Here is a 22,624-nt window from a genome sequence, read left to right on the forward strand (position 1 = left end):
ACTCAAGCCCCAGCGATGTCTAAACCATGCAGGTGCAAAAGCAATACCACAGACAAATCTGTTCATGAACCACCCGCCCAATTTTCAAGCTGACCGATAAACCAGAAAAGAAACCAGCTTGCCCAAGGATGAATCTTGCACGAAACGGTAAGGGCAGTGGAGCGATCTCAGCTTCAGGATATGAGCAAGGTATTTCAAGAGTCCCACTTCGTTGCCTAGAGGACAACCCCAAACCCAAAATGTTTGTGATGAAGCAGGATTTATCCGCTCTATCACAGCCAGCCACCCTGCAGGTATACCAGAGGCATGTCATGAAGGCAGGTCGCGTGCTGCCCCGAAGCCTGGCCCCGGCTCCTCTAAACCAGGCAAGAGATTTCCGTTTAGTAGGAAAGGCCAACTGGGAAGTCAGCCTGTGAGGGAACGCTCCTGTCTTTCCCCCACCGAAAAGCTAATAAAAAGGCACACTGTGAAAAAGAAGAGTCTGAGGGTTGGTTTTTTTTTTGAGAGGGAGCCATTTAATGTATTGTCAACTACTGTCAGAAAATAACCTTTTTTATGAGAAAATTACAGAGGAGAATTTATTTCCCTGAGATCGGCAGCTTGGAAATTCCAGGTGCCCGCGGGGCAGCTGCCGTTACGCAAGGCAGAAGCGAGGCATCGGATTTTACACACGCTTGGGCTATTTTCTTAGGGATACTTTGTTTTTGTGCTTTTTTCAGATATTTTTCTTTAATCCAAAACAAAGTGACTTTGTTTAAAAGGTTACAGTCCACCAAAACTCTCTGTCGTGCAGTACCTGCTATCACAAGATCCTTTTTCGGTTGGCACTTCTGTAATGTATTACATCACTACGCTTCTTTCCTTAATTTTGTCTTTATTTTAAACCCAGCTATGATTTTCAGTTTATTCCGGACCCAGAGAAAGACTTCAGGACTCAACTGATGAAAAGAAACCTTAAAATTGCGAAGGGACGTGATCATTCCTGGAGGTGTTCAAGGAACGTGTGGACGTGGCACTGCAGGACATGGTTTAATGGACATGGTGGCGTTGGGTTGATGGTTGGACTTGATGGTCTTACAGGTCTTTTCCAACCTTAGTGATTCTGCGATTCTGTGATTCTGTGATCACTTACAGGATCCAACTCTGTTCTGAGTTACCCATCTCCGCAGCCCCCGTTTTCCGCAGAGCTGCCTTGTGTAATGGAGCAGGAGTGCGACGTCAATGCCGCTCGCCGTCCTTGAGATAGGTGACGTGTCTCTGTCTGCCCCGGGGGGAATCTTTGGACAGTGCTCCTGGGCCAGGTCGCTTGGACCAGGTCTCTCCTTCTGGGGAACCTAAGTTATTTGTCTCAGCACCGTGAAGCGGTGCAGCTTTGAACGCAGAGCCCAGAAATGATCAAGCCGTTATTCCACCGGCGGCATTTTGATTTGAAGGTGTCAGAGACACTCCAACTGCTGTGGTACTTAAGCAATGGCCAATGATTAGTTTGCTGTCGCCCAAGAAGCTTCATTATTCACTGATAGCAGCAGTAACGTACCAAGCACTGCAGTGGAGATGGGCTCTGTTGGGGCTGGTTGCTGCACAGACACAGAAAATAAGGCAGACGGCACTTGTTACACCCTCCAGCACTACAAAGCTGGAATTAAATCCCTTTTTTCCAGCAAACTTGGTGTAAGCCCGAGGGGACGAGCTGCCACTAAAGCCTGCAGGGAGTTTGCATCAGTAGGCAGAACAAAAGGGGAGACATTGCCCCCAACATTTTATTGTCTGTTTATTGAACGTATCTTCAGCTCTGCTGGGTACTTCCCAGCACAGAGGCTTAAAATGGAGCCTGCGCTTTTTTTTTGGCTTCATCTCTTCAGGGGCAAAGATACTGAGCCATTGATTAGGTTATTTTAGGATCATGGCACGGTACGATTGCTTGCTGTTATTCTGGCAGTCATTCATCAGGAGCCACTTAGGCACGTTTTATAAAGCTCTTCAGAAAACACAGCTACCCGAGAACACTTTACACAGCACGTTTCAGATGTGCCTTTGTGCGCAAGTTGTTTGTGTCGCAGCAGCAGCCAAAGAGCCATTCGGAAGTGTTGGTTGCTATAGTAATTACTTTCCTCGGGAGCTAAAATAATAGCTTACAGCTCCTGCAGCTCGCTGTTGTGTAGGCTGCCTTGAACCAGAGACGCTTCCATTTTATTTTGGAGGGGGCTGGGGGACTATACTCGACCGTACGCTGAGAGACGGACTTGCCTTTCTATGCTCGTGCGGCTAATTTTGAATCGAACCTTTGCAGAGGATGTGTCACAGGTCTAAAGGTTCAAAAATAAAAGCGGCGTATGAAATGGTAGGACAGCCTTGCAGCTGAGGTTTCTGATGGGGGTGACGGTTTGGATTTGGTTTCCATTTCTGTCACTGAAAACTGGTAAGAAAGGGACTGAGGGTCATGCAGAGACTTTTTCAGAGCTGAGGGCCCTACAAAGCAACGGGTGGGGGGCTCACGGGGGTTTCAAAAGCACCGTAAGCAAGTCAAGCAGGAACGTGACAAAGGGGACAGCTCAGCATCATTCAACATTTTTTTTCACCGGGGACGGCACTGGTGAAGTAGCTGCTGTATGGACCTGCAGCTCGGGAGAGGGTAAGGGGTCTGACTGCGGACAAAACAGGCTTTCAGAGCAAGCCCACAGCTGGCACATCTGCAGGCACAGAACGTTTCTGAGTGACATTTGAAATCGCAGTCCTGTGGGCTGTGGGACTGCTGCTCGAAAGGGCACCGTGCAGCAGCGCTTCCCAGCAGTAGGACAAGCCCCGTGCTCATGGTTCTGCATGGTCACGAAAAGGAGGCACCGAACGGGAAGGTCCGTCCGTCGTTTTGGGTTCCTAGCCTGAGGAGCCTTGCAGCCGGGCGGGCTGGCACGGCGTGCCACGGCGTGGTACTTCTGGTGTCTTGCCAAGGAAGCAGAAGAGAGGCAGGGGCAAGTGGTATAAGAAGCGATCAGACCGATTACCCTCCTGCATCGAGGAGCAGCTGCAGGGCCGCGGCAGCTCAGATTCACGACTCGCAGGGGTTGACCTACATAGCGTCCCAGCACCAGCAACAAGTCCCAGTTTGGTTTTGCAGACGGAGACCAGCAAAAGGGGAGGAGGAGGATATAAAAAAGGGTTCGGAGAAGGGGGCAGGAGGAGCTGGGATGAAAGGAGACTGAAAACAAACAGGGAAAGCGTTTTGCCTCACGGTGCTGTCCTAGAAAATTCGCTCTCAGATGTGTACACGGCTGCATCGGCAACTGGCAGGGAGATGCCAAAGGGAGATAAAAGAACTGCATCATCTGCTAAAGGCTGCGAATGCAAACAGTTCCTGTTTGAGTAACAGCAACGCAGAAAGATGCAGGGAGGGAGGGTGTGCGGGGAAACCACAGGACAAAACTGGGCCTTCGGATGCGAGGGGGGTGCGCTGGGCTTGCAGGCAGCAGGTGATAAGAACTTAGTTCACACATGTAGATGTGTAGATTCTCCCCCCCCTCCAGAGGCAGCCAGAGCAAAACTCTGTAGGTTTTGCGCCTACAGAGCTTTGCTGCTGATGTGTAATGCTTTACCAACAGTTAACGCAGCCTAGCAGGGAGTTCTATGAGCATCCCCCTTCTCCCCAGGATAAAGCACCCTTCGGCATGCCCGCATGTTTCTATACGAAGCTTGTATCTAATGTCACCGGTACAACTAAAGCCGGGTGACTTTTTCGTGGAGGGATAGCCCTGGAAAGCCAAGGGTGATGCTGACCTTGCGGCGAACGGCAATCCAGGAGTGCTCCGACAACCGAGCCACGGTCCCTGCGCTTCCACCGATGCCCCGAAGCGCCGTGGAGGCAGGGAGAGCCTGTGCATGCGGGGCGTGGGGGGCTCAGCCTGCCCCCCTGTCCCTCCAGCCCGGGGCAGGCACCGCGCACCCAGCCCACGGCTGACACCGGGCTGGTGGGAAGTCAAGAGGAGATGGTTTTGGGGTTCCCAGGCCCCCTTCTCCGCACAGTGTGGATGTAGCCAGCATTACTTGCGTAGTGCCTCTAAGGATAATGCCTAAAGATCACGGAAACCCCAGGGTAAGACAGGATGATAGACTTCGTCAAGGCAACCCCTGAAAAAAATGATATTGGAAATCTGGAAATGCTTCATTGCAAGGACTCACGGCTCTTTATTTTCTTTTTTTTTCTTTTTTTTTTTTAATTATTAGAGAGCCAAACTTTTAATTCGCAACAGTCCGAATGTGCAGGCTTTGGCTACGAGAACATTGAAAGTGTCTGTTCTGTATTAAACTTGTTGTGATGTTTCAATGTTTTTCTCTGCAAATTTCCTAGGGCCTTTTTATAAAGCTCTGGGGCTAAATTTTCTGCTATTGTATCAGAAAACTTGGCTGCATTTTTAGCCCGGGTGGATTGTGGTGTACCAAAAACTTAAAATTGTCACTGAAGCACTCCAGTAGAAACAGTATTTAAGATGCAAAATCCTAAATGCAAGGGGAAAAAAAAGTATTTATCTGGCAAGAAACTTTAAGAAACAAAAATTGAAAGAAATATGAAGATAAAATTTCACAATCAATCCAATGTATTACCTGATTCTATAGATTATCAGCTGTCTTTGAGACATACAACCTGTATTCACTGTGGCCAACGCCTGCAGTTTCAGCAGAGTAAGAAAAGTTGTTTCTTTACCCAAAACAGAATCAGGTGTGGGAGAATCTCGGCTTTCCTTAGACAGGCAATCTGCAGCCATCATGGGGACTTAAAATCATAATTAAAAACATGATCCAAGTATGAGATACAGTCTCAAGTTACCACAAGGAGAACAAAACGATTCAGACTGTTTTAACTACAGAAAAATTACTTCTGATTTTTAAGCCATGGTTTGAAGGGAACAGGACAGGGCTAATTAATGACTTTTGATTTCTGGGCTGGGCAGTACTGGTCTAAAGAATGATTAGTGAGAGTATTTCTGGACGGCTAGATTTTTCTTCGGGTTAATTTGGGAGTAAATTTTGTTATTAATTATTTGGTATTTGACATTTGTAACGAGCCGCTAATGGCTCAGAACATGCACTTTAGGAAGTCTTGTTATATTAAACGTAAAAGTTGCAGCTATAGTAAAAACTCGGGGGAGGCTGCAAAAAACTGCTTGCTGGCATAAATATGATTTCTTCTCAGCAGCAACTCTTCTTCAGCACAGATGTCGTAAGATGAAAAAAAAATCTTGAAAGTTTGCTCAGACATGTCATTAAAATGACTTATCTTACATTAATGAATGGTAGGTAGCCTGTCTAAATGTGTGGCTCAGCTGGACAATGCATGAATGCTCCTGTGAAGTGGAGTGTGAAAAGATGAAGTGTGTCACCCAAGAAAATGTATCAAGGACACCCTAAGGACATGCTTCATCAAGTGCGACTTCCTAGCCAAGTCACCGGAGCTCTTAAAGAGTCAGCAACGATGCTCCACAGACCTTATTTGTGTAAACAGCGTTTCCTCAGGCAGGGAGAGTGTGCCAGCCGAAGGAGTAGGCGTGGAGTAGCTCAGGTGGTGAACTGTATTGCAGTCGCATAAAAGAAAGCTGACCGCATGCAGATACCTACCATGCGTTCACGGAGCCCGATTCCTCCGCCCCCACCACAACGTTGTCATCTTTGGCTGCCAGCAGCAGCAGCCATTTAATTGACACAGGTTTAGATGCTGTCAGTTAGGGCGAAGTGAAAGTGGCATTTATTTCTTTTTTCCTTTTCTTCCTTGTGAAAGCAACTGAAGCAATACTTGGGAACCTACCCCCTTTGTTGCAGTCAAAATCCTTGTGCTAGTGCCCGGTGCGGAGAGTCTGGGAAGATGGCAAAAGTTACGCTATAGGGAAATCACAAAGGATTTACATCAAGGCTATTGCAACTAACTAGGTGAAATGGTACAAAACATTTTATTTGGCTTTAGCCAGCAGAATGTTCTTTGTGACAGGCAAAAATAAGTGGAGACAACATTTTAATGGTAATCCATAAAACTAATCCTCATCTACCACATACAGCACAAGGACATTAGTAAGCAGAACTGCTTTGAGCTTACAAAGTGTTTGTGCTGTACAATGTACGTTAAACCACTCTGGGAGCCCAAGCAAAGATATCTGGAAGACGTTGGTTTGTGCTCTGGGGAGGTAGCATCTCCAGCCAGCACGAGGGTGGGGAAACCTCTGCACTGCACCCAGCCTCTTCACGTAGACATTCTTGCTCACCACTCCGTTCAAAATCCATCACCAATTTGCATTCCTGCCACAGCAAGCAAAGTAGTCAGAGGCGCTGCTCCGTCCTGGTTGGAAAGAGACATAGGAGATCAAGATTAGAAATAAAATACAATAGCTTGTAGGAAAGCACCTGGCTCTCAGACATTCTCTCACTTAGACACTGAGCCTTTTGCTCCAGTTAAGTTTTTACCATCAAAGAGCAAGATGCAAACCACAGAACATCAATTAAATTTCTATTTTAGAAATGCATATCCTTTCTGGTAGCTCTTCTTCACAGGTGCTTACCAAATGGTGATTCTGGGAAACAGCCCCTGCTTCACAAATTGATCATGGCTCACTTTTAGGAACTGTTGCCTAACATAAATCCAGAATTGTGACCCATTCCTCCTTGGGGGATGCAATGCTCAGGAACAAAAAACGTTTCCAAAATCCGTCTTTAAAATGGAGCAGCTGTTTTGAGAGAGGGAGGACAGTCCTGGTGTCTGGATAACTGTGCCCACACACAGCAGTTCAGGTTGTAAGCAAGAGTCAGAGCTGGCGAAGGGCATGAATTGTGTCCACGGAACGGGAAAGCTGTCTACCTCCTCAGCAGGAAAAGCTGCCCCCGGATTATTTTGTGTGAGCAGCCCTAAGAGCATTACACTGACAGGTAGCCAGGGCCTCTTACCCTGGCAGGCCGTGTTGGTCAGCCCTCTTTTCTCTCTGCACGCTGGGACTGCAGGGGTTTCTTTCAGAGCACTTTGCTATGCACAGGGCACAGCCGATGTGCACGCAAATGAACTGTCGGTACACTGCAAAGTCCTTGATTTAATGGGACCAGGGATGTGCGTAGCAGCTGCAGAACTGACTTTAGGCATAGGCAAAGGTAGTTTTCTAGGGCAGCAAGGCAGGCATGGCTCTGCTGCCCATTTCACCTGCACCAGAGCCCTGGAGAGATAAGCTCGCCCTGCTGCCAAGAGGGAGTGTGGAATGGCTGCTTTGAGATGCAAACAAAGCATCTCTGTGTGGTACCTCTGTGTGGCACTGGAGTTGTCCACCTCTTCTGGACTTGCCGACAAATCAGCAACCTGCCAGCAAAAGGAAGAAATTTCAGAAGTGCAGTTATTTTATGCTACAGCCCAGAAGCAGCAAACCCAGCCCTGGATGGGGATGTGAAAGTGCCATTGCAGTGTCGTGAAGAACAAGTGGTGTCTAGTATTTACGCAGAGAAAGGTGATCTGAACCAGAGAGAGGAAGTACTGACTAGACAGATGTGTTATGCTGTCCATCCAAGAAAGAATGCTGGTAACCAAACAAACGATAAAGGTAAAAAACCAAATGCCCCCACCTCCACCCCCCCGGGGGCCCCGCAGCTGGGTAAGAGCTGTGACACCGGGACTTTTATCTCTGCTGTGGCTGCACTGGCACAGACAAGTGTAGCGGCTCTGGTCTGGTGGTGTACCTCTGCTGTAGTCAGGTCTGAAAAATACCACAGGACGACCCATCAGGTTGCCTTTTTATCCTTTTAACAGAGAGAAAACACACATGCTGTAGATGACAAAGAAAAAGAATTAAGCATGCAAAGTCAAAAACATACATAATGAAAAACGCCAAGATGAAAGTTGCAAACGCAGGCTGGTTTTGTTCCCTCATGCCTAACTTGTGATAAGGACTTGAATTTTACAGCCATTGATTCATTTGCTCATGGGGCTTCAGCCTCACTTGGAAAGGCTGTGCCCAGGTAGCAAGCAAGTGCTCAGTCTTTGCTTTCCTCCCGCTCCTGGAGGGAGCCCCGGCCATGCCCAGAGCATGCTCCTCAGCTCTTCCGCCGGTAAAAGAATGACTTGTTTTCTTCTGAGTAATTTTCACTACTGTAGGGAAGTGCGTCACTGCCATGTAAGATGAGTAGGTGCCGTAGTCTGCTGCAGAGGTAGAGGACTGATCTGTAGACAGCTTTTGGCCTGATGTATTCTTAATACTTTCCAAGGGACCATTTGAAATGCTGAAGGCCTGATTCCACAGATAATGCAAATTTATTTCGCATTCAGTTCTGAAAATTAATTCTGAGGTTGTCAGCTCGGGTGCAAGAAAGTGTGGAAAAAACAGCGAGTGATTGTAAGCAACTGGTTTAAGTGACTTGCCTAGTATTACAGCGGTCTGAGGAGAAAGCAAGCAGTGTCATCGCTTTTAAACTCTGTGCGTGTGTGTGCACATGCGTGTCTGTGCACACTGACTCTGTAAATACAGAAAAGCAGTGGTAGTAAACTCAAACACTTGAAAATTTTGTGTCAGGTCATATAAAAGAAAACCTGAGATTCGCTTGTGAGATTTTATGGACCGGGTACTTGAACTGACTACAGTTGGGTTACCCCTGGCATGGGAGCATTTAAGGATCATGTTTTTCAGTTGCAGTCAAAGGAATTAAAATATTTTTTCAGAAGTACTGACTAGACAGAGGTAAACTTCTCTAAGTTTACTTAGACAATGAAACTTGGAGTTACTTGGAGTCTGATGCTTTAAGAAACAATAAATATCACAATACTTGTGATCCTTCTGAAAGTGCTGGTAATAGTGCAAGGCTTGGCGATTCTGCTATGTACGGCAATGATTTTAAGTCCTTACAGGTCAGTGGATCTGACTCTATAACAGCTGTCTATTGACCTAAGCGCACACCAGTTTAGGTATTCAAACCAGTGTCAAACGTGCTGAGCAGTCATAGTTTCTCTTAACAATAAGTGTATTGCATGCTTAGTAATTCTGGTTTTTGGCTTCAGAAGTCTTGTAATGAGGACCCAAATGTAGGGGTCTGTAAACTGCTGGCAGTGTGAAAAGAGTACCAAGTAGCAAGGAGTTGCAAGTGCTGTCCAGCCTAGAGGAGAGCATGGATAAAGCTAAATCAAAATAATAAAAAATAAAAACTGAGAAAAATTTTCCGGTTCAGTTTGTCCAGGTATGTTGGTGTTTTCACCATCCCTCTGCAGCTGAGGTAGTGGTAACTTCCAGCAGGAGGGTGGTCAGAGTGCTAATTTCTTAAGCTGTTGAGACTAAATTCAAAAAAGGAACAAAAAACCTGCACGTTTGTACCTCTGCTGTGGATAATGAACACCAATGTAACCTTCCTTCACATTGCTACGTGCCAGACTTCACATCCAACCTGCATGCTACGCGCCACATGTAACTTCGTGATTCCACTGTCGGTGGGCTCCTGAGTTTTTGGTAAAAGAGGATGAGTCGAAATGGTTAATGTGGGAAAGCCACACTAAGCAGAGCTGTTGGAAGGGAGGCCTTAAGCCTTCAACATGCAAACTCCAGCAATGCAAAACTTCCCAAGGGCTGTCGCCCTCCCCTCCAAGTCAAGACCCCATCCTTGGTCAGAACAGCTGGGCTTTGGCTGAGCAAGAACCGCAGAATGAAACCCTGCAGCAGCAGAGCCTCCCTCGCCACCAACGTATGCTTCCGTGAGTCACTGAGGCACCTTTACTGGTAGGGCTCAGGAGGCTGTGCTCCCATCCTATCCTGCCAGCATCCCCCTGCGCCGTGCCTTCTGCATCGTACCGTGGCAGAGACGCTGTGCAGAGCTCTCCATTTATATTGATCTAGCCCTGCGGTGAAATTACTTTTCCTTCAAAATGGCATTTTCTTGGTTTCAGTCCTTGACTGAGGCTTCTGCAGTTGTGTGCCCTCAGCTGCAACAGTTTGTGTCAGCAGCAGACACAACACACCAGCGGGGGAGAACTGCAGCTAACAGCCCTCGTGTTGACGTGGTGAGAGATGTGCTGATGTTTTCCCCACAAGCTGCGTGTCTACTTACAACTCTCCTCAAGCTCCAGGAAGGTGCCTGGCGTTGGTTTCCATCAAACGTGCATGTGAAAACATGCAACCTGGGGGTGAGACATAATGACATCAGAGAACTGATCACTACAGGAGAACCTTTATGGAAGCAAAAAGTATAAAGCGGGGGCGGGGGGGGGGAAGACTAGGCAAGAGCCAGCTTAAGGCTATTAAACAGAAAGGTGTGGAAGCGGCTTCTGACTCAGAAGATCCTTAAACTCCTGACGGCTGGAAACTGGAAAGTATACCTGGGAACGCTCACTCCGTGCATTCCACTTTTAACCTGTTGCTATATGTACCCACTGCTGGCAGCTCTCCACTATAGGATGCTTCCGTACCTTTGGTCCGACCCATTTTCATGTCACCTCTCGTTGACTCAAGCAAAAAGGGTAGACCAGGTCTTAGTGTAAATCAATCCTAACACTCAGCACAGTAATGTGTGCTGGCTAAAGCACTAGTTTCACCTCACATTTGAAAGTCGTACCCAGACCATTTTTAGGTAACATGTTCTTGTTAACATCCCACTATGAATGTCATTACTGGATCAACTCATGCTAATTATTTTTCCCTTACAGCCAAGCAAACTAAAACATCTTCCTATTTTTATTCTAGCCGTTACTTGCATTCCCATTATTTGCATTCCCATGGTATCTAAATACACTGTTCTTAGCACTGGAAGTGTAATGTGTTAGCACGGTAAGAAACATTCCTCGCTACAATGAGCTAATAGCTTAACGCAATATAAATTGCAGTAAAGGATGTAAGAAACACAAGGCAGGAAAGGAAGAGGAGAGAAAATTGTACCGGCAACAACATGTACTTCCAAACTATGTGCATAATTAGGTGGTTTAAATTTCTACCGGTTTGGGGGATTTTTCTTCATGTCATTGTTCTGCTCTTTATGTAATTATGTGGTTGTACTTGACTGCGCAGTGGTAAGTAAGTAACACTAATTGCTTTTCTTATTGGAGGGTAGTGGACTGAAACCATGATGTCTGTTTATCAGCTCCAGGTAATAAAAACTGTATGAAAAGAACTGTTTCAGGCAGTATTAGCACCTTTCATCCCTCTCTCTCATTTATACAAAAGAAGCAGGTCTGACAAGCAACATAACAGTGAGATCCTTCTGCTGAGTCAGATGCTCAGTTTCAAACTTACATAACTGGGATGTATTTCCATATTCCCTCCCTCCTTTCGTATGCACGAAGCACTGACAGAAAGAATGACTGCTCCAAGGCTGCTCACAGTAGCTTAGTGAGGAAGCCTCAATGTCACAACTTAAATATGAAAAATATCTTAACATCTCCACTGTGGAATAATTAAATACCGCATTAAGTCAGCAGCAGGGTCTGCTACCAAGTGGCACTGGAGCCCATATGCTGCACAGAAGCATGCTGAAACTTCTCTATTTCTTGGAACACTCAGTAAATAAGAATTTGGTCAACCAGTAAGTCATTTCCTCATTTTCAGAAAAGTAATTTTTTAAAATTACATGGGGGGAAAAAATGAATTATTGCAGAAAAATCTCATTATTGCAGAAAATCTCATTATTGCAGCATTTCAATGCCATTTTCTGATTATAACTCTGGTATGTTCTGTGATTTCTCAGGCTGTTATTTTTTGCAACGGTATGGTGTAAATGTCTGCTAAAATCCCAGAGCTCTAGCACATAAAACTAGTTTACTAGAAACTTCATCTGGCAAGTAAGCATTTATGTCCATAGCAGAAATATCGGTAGTATATTTAGAAGTAAGTCAAGTGCCAAGAAAAGTAACTTTAATGTTGACAGATGGCATGTTCCTCATTGACTATTTGAACCTACAACAGATGTATGTACAGCTTCAGCCCTGTGGACTGTACGTTCTCAAAGCTGTAATGAATTTTTGTTAAAAATGAAAAATAGGTACAAGTATAAGAAATATTGAAAGAAAAAAGTAAATTAAGAAACAAAGACCAAAGAGAAAACAAGAAGGTGGGAAACACAGCGAGTTAAGTTAAATCAAATGTGTATGTTTGTAGGTACGATGATTAGATAAGCTACCTGAGAGATGCAGATTCAAATCACATCAGGCAGAATGGGAAGCTGAACTTCCTCCCATTTTTTGGAGGAGTGCCTTTACCACTGGGTTTCAGGGTAACAGAAAACATTTAAACAGCAAACCATTTGCTTTCTTTTCTAGTTTACAAGTACCATTTCAGGTTGAACAACATGTTTTGTTTGATACAAGTGTGGGGTTTGGGGTTTTTTTCCCCCTCACCAAAACAAGAAGAATAACATTTATTTTGGCTGTCTTCTGAATGACTTCCCTCCCTCTTATTTGGCTGCTCAACTGAAAAAGCAATTACTCGCACAATCCTATACCCATTCTCCATTGACCTACTTTCAGCAGGGTTCCACTCCACATCCATCTGGGTTTGGCAGCCACAGCAGCAGAAACTAATTCAGCTAGAAAGTCATGTAAGCCAATGGTATAATAACATTGAAAGTCTTATTTCTGTGCCTCCATCCATGAGGAAGCCTTCTTCTGGACAAACTGGTGAGATACAGATTGGGTAGGTGGTCTGCGGGATGGGTAGAAAATTGGCTAACAGGCTGCACTCAGAGGGTGGCGATCAGTATTTTTTACTCAGGCTGGCAGCTTGTCTCAGGTGGGGTCCCCACGCCGTTCATCTTCACAAATGATCTGGATGATGGCATTGAAAGCACCTTCACCAAGTTTGCCGATGACGCTAAACTGTGTGGTGAGGTGGACATATGAGAACTATCATAGGGAGAGACCTGGACCGGCTGGAAGAGTGGGCTGGGAAGAACAGTATGAAGTTTAACAGAGACAAGTGCAGTCCTGCACATGGGACAACATAAACAGAGCCCAGTACAGGCTGGGATCTGTGTGGCTGGGGAGCAGCCTTGCTGAAAGGGACCCGGGGGGTCCTGGTGGTCACCAAGCGGAGCAAGAATCAGCAGTGCGCTGCTGCAGTCACAAAGGCAAATCAGATCCTGGGCTGCATCTTACAGGGGTATTACTAGCAGGGATAGAGATGTGAGCATCCCACTCTATTCAGTGCTTGTCTGACCGCACCTGGAGTACTGTGTCCAGTTCTGGTCCCCACATTTCAAGAAAAACATGGACAGACTGGAGAGGGTCCAAAGGAGGGCCACGAAGATGATCAAAGGGCAGGGCACCCTGCCCTATGAGGAAAGACTGAAGGAGTTAGGTCTTATCTCCCTGGAGGAGAAAAGTCACAAGGGGGGCCTCATTACAGTATTCCAGTACTTACGGAGTGGCTACAGAGAGGATGGAGGCTCTCTCTTCACAAGGAGCCACATGGAGAAGACACAGGGGCAACATGCATTTTTTTACAGTGAGAACAAGCAATCACCGGAACCCAGGGACACGCTAGAGTCCCCATCGCGGGAGGTTTTCAAGATGCAACTGGACAGGGCGCTGGATAATACTCATCTAGGCTCTCTCCCACGGAAGGTTGGCCCAGATGATATTTCCAGCTCCCTTCCAGCCTGGGCTGTTCGATAGCTCCATGATTCTGTGCAGAGAGGCATGGACTCCAAGGGCCACCTTCAGAAACACCTCCCTGAAGAAGGAACCCTGAGCAAACCCACACACCGGTTGCATTGCCAGCAAACAGACCTGCACTCAACGCAGTCCTACGAGCACCGTTAGAAACGGTAGTGCCGGTAACAGAGCCCGGAGGGGACACGGGGAACTGCCCAGGCAGCTCTCCAGGCTCATCGAGCTTGTAGGGAGCATGTTTAGCGCGGTATTGCTTGTCACCCGATGAAGCCCGGACCCCGCCGGCCTGCGTGAAGAAGCACCCGAGCCCCCCCTCCCCAGGCCGGGGGCTAAGGGCCGGGTGTGGAGCTACCGGCTGGGCTTGAGGAAGCGCCTCAGGAGCGGCCTCGTGGCTCCCCGAGGGCTCGGTGACCTTGGCAACTCACGGCTGCAACACGGCGCTCCCGGGCGCTCCCAGCCGGGGGAACGGGACGCACCGGCCGCGCCGCCGGCCAGGCCGCTCCTCCAGGCCCGCAGCGCCGGGGCCCGCGCCTCGGCGCCCCCCCCGCCGCTTTTGTCAGCCGGCGGCGCCGGGAAGGAGACAAAGGCGGTGGGGGCTGCGGGGGGGGGGGGGAGGCGGCGGGCGAGGAAAAGGCTCCCAGGGCGGGAGCGCCGGGCCCGGCCCTCAGGGGCCCTCGGCGCCGCCTCCCGCGGGCGCGCGCCCCCGCACGCCGTCGCGCCCCCCGCCCTCCCCGAGCCCTCAGACAGCGAGGGAGGGGAGGGAGGGGGCGGTGCCGAGACAGCCTCGCGGCGCGCTGACGGGCGTGCTCGGCGGCCAGTCGCTGCGCCGGTGGCGCCCGATGGGCATGGCTGCTGGCCCATCGCCTCGGCGTCTTCGCCTCCTCCCCGACTCGGAACCAATCGTGGCGCCGGCGGCCGGCGGGGAGGCGTGACCCGCTCCCGGCGCGGGGAGGGGTGTGTGCGGGGGAACGGAGCGCAGAGCATCTTTCGGGCTCGCCGCCGCCGCCGGGCTCCGTCCCCGCTCCCTTGTCGCCTCCCGCCGCCAGTAGCCGGGCCGTTCCCTCTCTCCCTCTCGCGGCCATGTCGTCGCCGTCGTCTGGAGAGCGGTACGAGGAGGAGGAGGAGGAGGAGGAGGAGGACGGCGCCTACGAGAGCCAGGCCAAGCGGCTGAAGCCCAGCGCCGCTGCCGAGGAAGGCGAGATCGAGTACAGCGGCGCGGAGGAGAGCGAGAGCCGGCGGGAGAAGCCGCCCCCCCCGCCGCCGCCGCCGCGCGGAGCCGGTTTCTCGGGCGGGGTGAGGGACGCGGCGGGGGCCGCCGGGGTGGGGGCGCCTTCCGTCAGGATAGCGGCGGGGGGAGGGGGTCGGCCAGCCGCCCGCCCCGCCCCCTCCCGCCGGGGAGGTTCGTGACACCGCCCCGCCTCTCCTTACCGGGCTGGGGGGGGGGCTCGGGCCGCGCGGCCTTCCCCGGCCTGGAGCCCGCCGGCCCCTTCCCCCGGGCGTGGAGGCGCTTCCGGTGTGTGGGGGGCCGCTTCTCCCCCCCGCCGTGGCCGGGGGCCGGGAGGGAGCCAGGCCCGGTCCCCTCCTCTCCCCGCGGGCGGCGTGCGCGGCTGTTCCTCGCCGCGGTTGCCGGGGGAAGGGGCAGAGCTTACCGCCCGTTGGCTGTCCGCGACCGGGGGGGGGGTCTGCAGCGCTGCCATCGCCTCCGCCGCGGGCAGCGGGCGGGCGTTGGGGTGTTGCCGTGGCGAGCGGTGTGCTCGCCCTGTTGCTGAGTGTAGCTATAGGAACGGAGAGCGGGGGAGGAAAGGCAGGGCGAGGGTTCCTTTCATCCCTCTGGTTCATCTTTGTGTCTGGCAGCATACGGCGAGCAGGCTGATGGTAAACGGTTGCCTCCTTCTTAAACCCCCCTGTCTTTCTACTTTCTCCCTCCCGCACAACCAGTGCTAATAAGGACGCTGGTTCACTAAATTTTTGGCTACGTACCTTTTATTCTTCATGAATTTGTATCTAAGTATCAAGATACTCCTTCACCTGTAAATTTGGGCTGGCAATACTTTTGTGTCTACTGTTTAGCTAATTGTCCAGCTGATTGTAACCATTTTTCTTCTTGATGGCTCTTTCTGTTTCATGCTTGAAAAAGCAAGATCCCGAAAACACTGATTTAATGGCAGACCTTGACATTTAGAATACCTCTGTTTCATGATTTTTTTAAAATGAACTTGCTTAGCACTGGGGTAAGTTAATGAGAGAGCATTTGTTGTTACCGTCTGTCAGTTAAACCTCTTGATGGAGGGGGTACTTACCGAATTAGTGCAAAAGTTCCCCGATAAACTGCAACAAAGATGCATCTCTGGAGAGAACTATTCTAATTCTATAGTTCCTTGTGACAGAGCATCATCTCTGTCGCAGTCGAGGCTTAGCAATGTGCTCTGTCTTAAAGGCCGGTTCCAAATGAAATCCATATGCTTGCTTAAGTTACCTTGAAATTTTGTCATGTAGGAGAGCTGGACATCATGCAGTGTTTCAAGTAGGAACAAGATGCTGCTCTTGCCTTTCCTCTTTTCTGCAGTATATTATGAAATCAGCTATTAATTACTTTTCTCTTTTTTGCCTTCATTCTGGGTTCTGGCTCTAATTGTCTTCGTGTTGACCTCAGTATCTCAGTTTATCCCAGTTAATGTGCAGGACACGCTGCCCTGCCCCTTCAGGTGATGACAGCATGGAGTATGTCTGTAACTTTACATTTTGGATCTCAAGAATGGCACGTGCTGAGTCTCCTGGGTAAAGAAACTGAAGCAAATGTGTAGCAAGTCAAGAACATGAGGATTTTTAAGCAGCTTGTTCTGTCCGTTGCGGTGCGCCTCACGGAAGTGCGTGGGCACTGACTCTGATGGTTTATTGGCAAAGCTGTATTCACAAGTCCACTATTGGAGAGGCAGAAGTTGACTTGATAATAGAGATCAAACTAGTTTCTTAAGAATAAGCTATAACATCAAGTGGATATGTGAAAAATGGATGACAGAGCGCTTTTGTTAGTAATTTTATTTGGGGCCCTTAATAGCAAAATGCCAGCATCTATTCGTTAGAGTTAGTTAATGTGAATTTTAGTTTTTTTCTCTAATAGATTAAAAAGATGTGCAGGAAACTTATTTATTCTGTGACGTATCTTACTCATTTCTCTCCAGGGAAATGTTTTAGCTTATAAAAGCTGTACGTGGTTCAGGGCAAAGACATATAAGATGGAGGTAGGCTGAGAGGAAGGAAGAACTGTAAGTATCCTGGGTTGCTCAGAAGAGAGCAGAAAAAGAGTAAGCGAAGATGAAGTAGGAGGAACTATAGGGAATGGGTAGTTAGAAGTAGAAATGGGAAAACGTATGACCGGGGTAAAAAGAGTGGTAGGAGTCTGGTAGCCTCATTGGTTCTTTTTTTTTCCCCTAACATGGATCCTAGAATATCAGTGAACCGTACGCTCGTATGGATTATGTGCTCTCTTTGTATAAAAGCTGTTTTGTGGTAGGACCCCGCTGGCGGGTTGGTGGGGTCTCCCTGCTGGGCTGTATTTATTATCGTGGCATTTTCCCGTTCTTCTGGGATTGTTTCATTGGGTTGAATAAGCCCTTCATGTCTCTAAGTTTCGGGGGTTCTTTCAAATGAATGCCTAGACGTCTGTACACGAGATCCAGATGGGGAAAACCAAAATTTATTCTGCTCTTTTTTTCCTCTGTTTCCCACTCGTGTGGATGCTCCTCATAGCCCGGAGGTGTACCCTCTTCTTCATGGCCCATCTCAAGGCAGAGGAGCATGGAGAGCCAGGAACAGACCAGAACGTTGACTGGGGGAGGAGTAGGAAGCGGTCTTACAGAAGTATTCTGTGGGGGAGAGTATGATTTGGAAGAATTACTTTTACAGAGGCGATGTTGAGTGGTGGTGAAGCCTTGGCAGAGGAGTCAGAATTGCGGTGTAGCGGAGGGTGAGGACACTGGGACATTGTGGGTTAAGAGCTGTGTTTGAGGGTGTTCGGAGGGCCTTTCAGCTCCATCCCCTCTTCCTCCCTTAAAATTCAGTTTCATTGATTAATGTTGTATTTATACAACCTGTATTTTCTGTAGCGTCCACCTGCCTCGCTGTCCCTGACATACCTATTCCTAAATACTTCTGTGAAGTAGGGAAGATATATTATCTCCGTTCTTACAGTTGGGGAAGTGAGATGTGGTGTCTAAATACACAAACATAACTACAAGCTACCGCAACGTAAGACAGGGATGTGAACTTGCAGCTTCTCAGCTACTCTGCTGTAATGCTCAATGCACTGCACTATCTGCAGCGTTCTTGCTTTGTGGTAAACTGAAAGCAGCTCACTTTGCAACTCTCTTGCTTCGTGCCTATCACAGGCAGTTGCGGTAACAGTAGCTAGACGGCAATGAGTTCAGATCTTGACCTGTTTTGCAGCGACTTGTTCATATATATCCGTTTCTTAAATGAAGTACATCTTAGAAATCAGTTACGGAGTAAGTGTAAATTGTCCTCCATCAAAAAAGGTAACTGTTACCTTCAGGCAAGTTCTTCTTCCAGCACCTCAGGTTGAATCTCCTGATGATGCTGTGTGTTCTGTGGGGTTTTGTTTTGGGGCGTTGGTTGTTTGATTTTTTTAAAGGGATGTTCATATTGTGCTGAGCAGAGAGGAAAATAGAATAGAATCGAGTATTCCATTTGGAAGGGACCTAAAACGATCATCTAGTCCAACTGCCTGACCACTTTAGGGCAGATTCAGAACTGACAGAAGGAGCCGGGGTGCAGGTATTCCATTCTGTAGCAGTTGTAGTCATTGAAAGGACACAGTGGTAGGGAGTGCTAGGAATTGCATTAAACAAGAGAAATGATACCCCAAACTCCACATCCAAACCAAAACTAAATTGCAGGTAGCCTTCCAGAATATGGGATGTGATTAACCTTAACCCCCTTCTCCTGCCTAGCCCACTCCCCCAGCCCCGCAAACCAGCCAACCAACCACTACCAACAACAAAATAAATCCAGGATATATGAAACTGGTATATTCTACTGCCGTGGAACCTTGCCTTTGTCTTGTTTGCTTGGTTCTTCTGAGACACTGTCTTACTTCACTGTGTACTGGAAATACTGTTGTTACTGCAAAGCTACAGGAATTCCAGGTGGAACGGAGAGAGGTGTCTCCTGTACCTCTGTAGGGAATCACAGAATCACTAAGGTTGGAAAAGACCTGTAAGATCACCAAGTCTAACCATCAACCAACCCCACCATGCCCACTAAACCATGTCCTGCAGTGCCAAGTCCACATGTTCCTTGAACCCCTCCAGTGATGGTGACTCTACCACCTCCCTGGGCAGCCTCTTCCAGTGCTTCACCTCTCTCTCAGGAAAGACATTTTTCCTGATATCCAGTCTAAACCTCCCCTGGTGCAACTTGAGGCCATTTCCTCTTGTCCTGTCACTCGTCACTTGGGAGAAGAGGCCAACATCCACCTCACCACAACCCCTTTTCAGGTAGTTGTAGAGTGCGATGAGGTCTCCCCTCATCCTCCTCTTCTCCAGACTGAACAACCCCAGCTCCCTCAGCCGCTCCTCACAAGACTTGTGCTCCAGACCCCTCACCAGCTCCGTCGCCCTTCTCTGGACACGCTCCAGCACCTCAATGTCCTTCTTGGAGTGAGGGGCCCAAAACTGAACACAGCATTCGAGGTGCGGCCTCACCAGCGCCGAGTACAGGGGCACCATCCCCTCCCTACTCCTGCTGGCCACACCATTTCTGATACAGGCCAGGATGCCGTTGGCCTTCTTGGCCACCTGGGCACACTGCTGGCTCATCTTCAGCCGGCTGTCGACCAGCACTCCCAGGTCCTTTTCTGCAGGGCAGATTTCCAGCCACTCCTCCCCAAACCTGTAGCATTGCATGTGGTTGTTGTGGCCAAAGTGTAGAAACCAGCACTTGGCCTTGTTGAACCTCATACAATTGGCCTCGGCCCATCCATCCAGCCTGTCCAGATCCCTCTGCAGAGCCTTCCTACCCTCGAGCAGATCAACACTCCCGCCCAACTTGGTGTCATCTGCAAACTTACTGAGGGAGCACTCAATCCCCTCATCTAGATCGTAGATAAAGATGTTAAACAAGACCGGCCCCAAAACTGAGCCCTAGGGGACTCCGCTTGTGACCGGCCGACAACTGGATTTGACTCCATTCACCACGATTCTCTGGGCTTGGCCGTCCAGCCAGTTTTTTACCCAGCGAAGCGTGCGCCTGTCTAAGCCACGAGCCACCAACTTCTCCAGGAGAACACTGTGGGAGTCAGTGTCGAAAAGAAGAGACAGAACTGCTCAAGTCAGGCCGGTGTGATCAGCCGGGATGATGCACGACAGGGCAAACAGCTTTAAGTAATACCATCATCATGTAGTACAACTAGCAGTTGAAGAGTGTGCACAAAATGCTGCGTATCTGCTTATGAAAGCCTTTCCTCATCAGACTGTCCTCAGCGGGCAGAGCTAAGATTATTGGGGAATGTGTTGTGTACCTTCACTTCGCCTTTATGGTGTGGTAATTTTAGCTGCCCTCAACATCCTGCAAGGCAGTTGGATGCACATCAGTCCATAGTTAGGCATTAATGAAGTTTTGGGCACTTACATACCTAATAAGCAACCTTTTGGGGCTTTCCCCCCAATTCTGTGATATTTATAAAACCAATCTCAGCAGCAAGAGGAGAAAGTTGAGAGTGAATAAGATAATCTGAATGGTGAGAAATAAAATAACAGTATATATAGGTACCCGGGGGAGAGAATGTGAAGGAGGAGTGTCATCCTTTTGCAGTAAGGAGCAAAAGAGTGATGGAGGAGGTAAGCAGAGAAATGGTAAAGGAGCAGGTCGTCCAAAAAAGGTAGTAGAAACTAAGAAGTAAGGTGAATATACTGCCTGGAAAGTGTCTGGAGAAAGGATAAAGGACATGTTTATGTGCAAACAGTTGGTGAAAAATTCTCTAATCTGGAATTGGTGAGCAAGAGAGACATCATCCTAGAGCCGATGATGATTTGCCATTTCAAAAAGGAAGAAAGTCGTAATTTGTTAGCAAGAAACCAGTGGTCTATTTAAAATGCTGTCTAGAACTGTGTAGGTCACCAAAGAACGGATGTTAAAATGCTACAGCTGTTCTTTGAAGCTGCTTCTGTTGCAGTCTCGGGTATGTGAAGTAACTTGTTTGTGCTTCATCTGTTTGGTTATGTCAGTGCTTCCCTTCGTGCCTCAGCTCTCTACAGAAGCTCGGTTTCAATGTTAAGCATTTTTATGTTCCTAGCTTCTTCCTTGAGGGAAACCTTTTCTATCCTTGTTACTGGTCTTCAGCACTTAGAAAGGAAGCCTATTTCCATTATCTATTTAATAATTGCATTTTCTGTCCAGCTAATGATTCTTCAAGAAATTGTTACTGAGCTTTCAAAAACCCTTAAGCCATATATATTAACGGGTACAGCAGTAACATTAGCTAGTCTGCTCTCCTGGCTTTGGTGGAGTACAAGTGTCGAGCTGGAGTTTTGCATGGGGCTTTTGTGCCATCGTGGGAGTTGGAGTTACTGAAAGACTCTTTTGTAAGCAGAGAAATACTGGTGGTCGTTAATCTGTATGTTTTTCTGGGAAGAAATTATGGCAGCAGTTGGATGAGTTGTATACGTTCTGACCTTAGCTGTGGAGGTGCTTTACGTTTACAGACACGTTTGATTTTTCATGTGGCCTAGTGGTTTTATTTCTCCTTCTTTTAGAGGAAGTCAAGGATCATTCTAGATTTCCTTGATACTGCGGCTTGGTAGCTGCAAAACTTGTTTGACGCTAATATGTATGTCTGCCCTTCGTGAAGACTTTTTTGCACTCAAACATGCCCGTGGCACATGTTCATGTCTTTCCCCAATACGCTCTGTGAATGTTAGTTTGCGACCTCCTGGCTTGGGACTGAGTTATGCTCCGTCCTTGTGCTGCTGTTTGCTGCGGCTGCTTAGAAACTATTTTGAGTAAAACACAGGCCCTCTGATTTGGCCATTTATAACCTCAGTGGTTTTATCTGTATAAATTAGTTTCTGAAATGCTATGTAGCTAAGTCCTTAATTTCATGGCAAGTGATTGAGATATGGCTGTTTTGTGGTTTGGTTTTTTTTTGTTTGTGTTTTTTTTTTTTTATTCCATGCTTCTTGAGCTTCTGCGCAAGTAATTGCAATAGCAGCAGTGTTACGACTTCCGATTCTTGCAAAATCTACTGTAGAACACCCTACAAAAGGACGCTTTCTATATGGTGTTATGGGAGAAGGAAATTTGGCTTGGAAAGCCAAGCGTTGCTTTAACTACAAAAGAAAGCAAAGTTTGTATTATTCGCTGCTGAGAATAGTTCCAGTTGCAGAAGTGCGGAGGCCTGTATATGTGTGTATAACTCATCTATAATGGATTTGAAGATGCAAGTATAAAAGTCTTAATTTTTGAGTTTGTACTAGTAGAAAGGTTTAGAACTTCAGTAGGCAAACTTAAATGGACTGCTAATAAATAAAAATACAAAGGGATATGCATGGCAAAGAAAAATGAACTGAAACTATAACAGAAGATTGAACTGGGGAGGGAGAGAGAAATACCATTCCGTTATGATCCACTCTCTGAAAAGCTTGACTTGGCGTATGGGGGTGCTAATCAAGTAAGGTGGCTCTTTGTAGCGAGTCTTTGCTCATTCCTTGTATTTGCCATCTGATTAGACACAAATATTTTAGGTGAGGTTTCTTGAATGCATTAAAGAAAAAAGAATGCATACCCATAGCATCAACTGGGATCTTAATATAGTAACAAGTATGCAGGGCAATGAATAATTGATTTAATAACTTCTGATTGTTCTGCAGACTGTAAATAAAGTAAAGGTGCCTGCTGTCTTAACACCTTAGGGTACTAGACTTTGCAGGAAAAACTGGTAATTATTGTTAGCTTTCTTTTGAAGGTTTCCTTAGGTGGTGCTTTCAGCTTTGAAAAGTGTGTATGTGGGTAAAG

At 47.8% G+C, this 22,624-nt stretch overlaps 1 protein-coding gene across 1 annotated transcript in view; it reads left to right on the forward strand.

The window, feature by feature from the left end:
- Positions 1-14,606: 14,606 nt before the first annotated feature.
- Positions 14,607-22,624, forward strand: part of HNRNPLL (heterogeneous nuclear ribonucleoprotein L like) — a 29,033-nt gene continuing 21,015 nt past the window's right edge. The window contains exon 1 of the mRNA XM_059828515.1: positions 14,607-14,887. Coding sequence (XP_059684498.1) covers positions 14,675-14,887 — 213 coding nt within the window. The 5' untranslated portion in view covers positions 14,607-14,674. The remainder of the gene's footprint in view (positions 14,888-22,624) is intronic.

The sequence above is a fragment of the Gavia stellata genome, chromosome 23, assembly GCF_030936135.1.
Source record: "Gavia stellata isolate bGavSte3 chromosome 23, bGavSte3.hap2, whole genome shotgun sequence".
NCBI classification, from domain to species: Eukaryota; Metazoa; Chordata; class Aves; order Gaviiformes; family Gaviidae; genus Gavia; species Gavia stellata.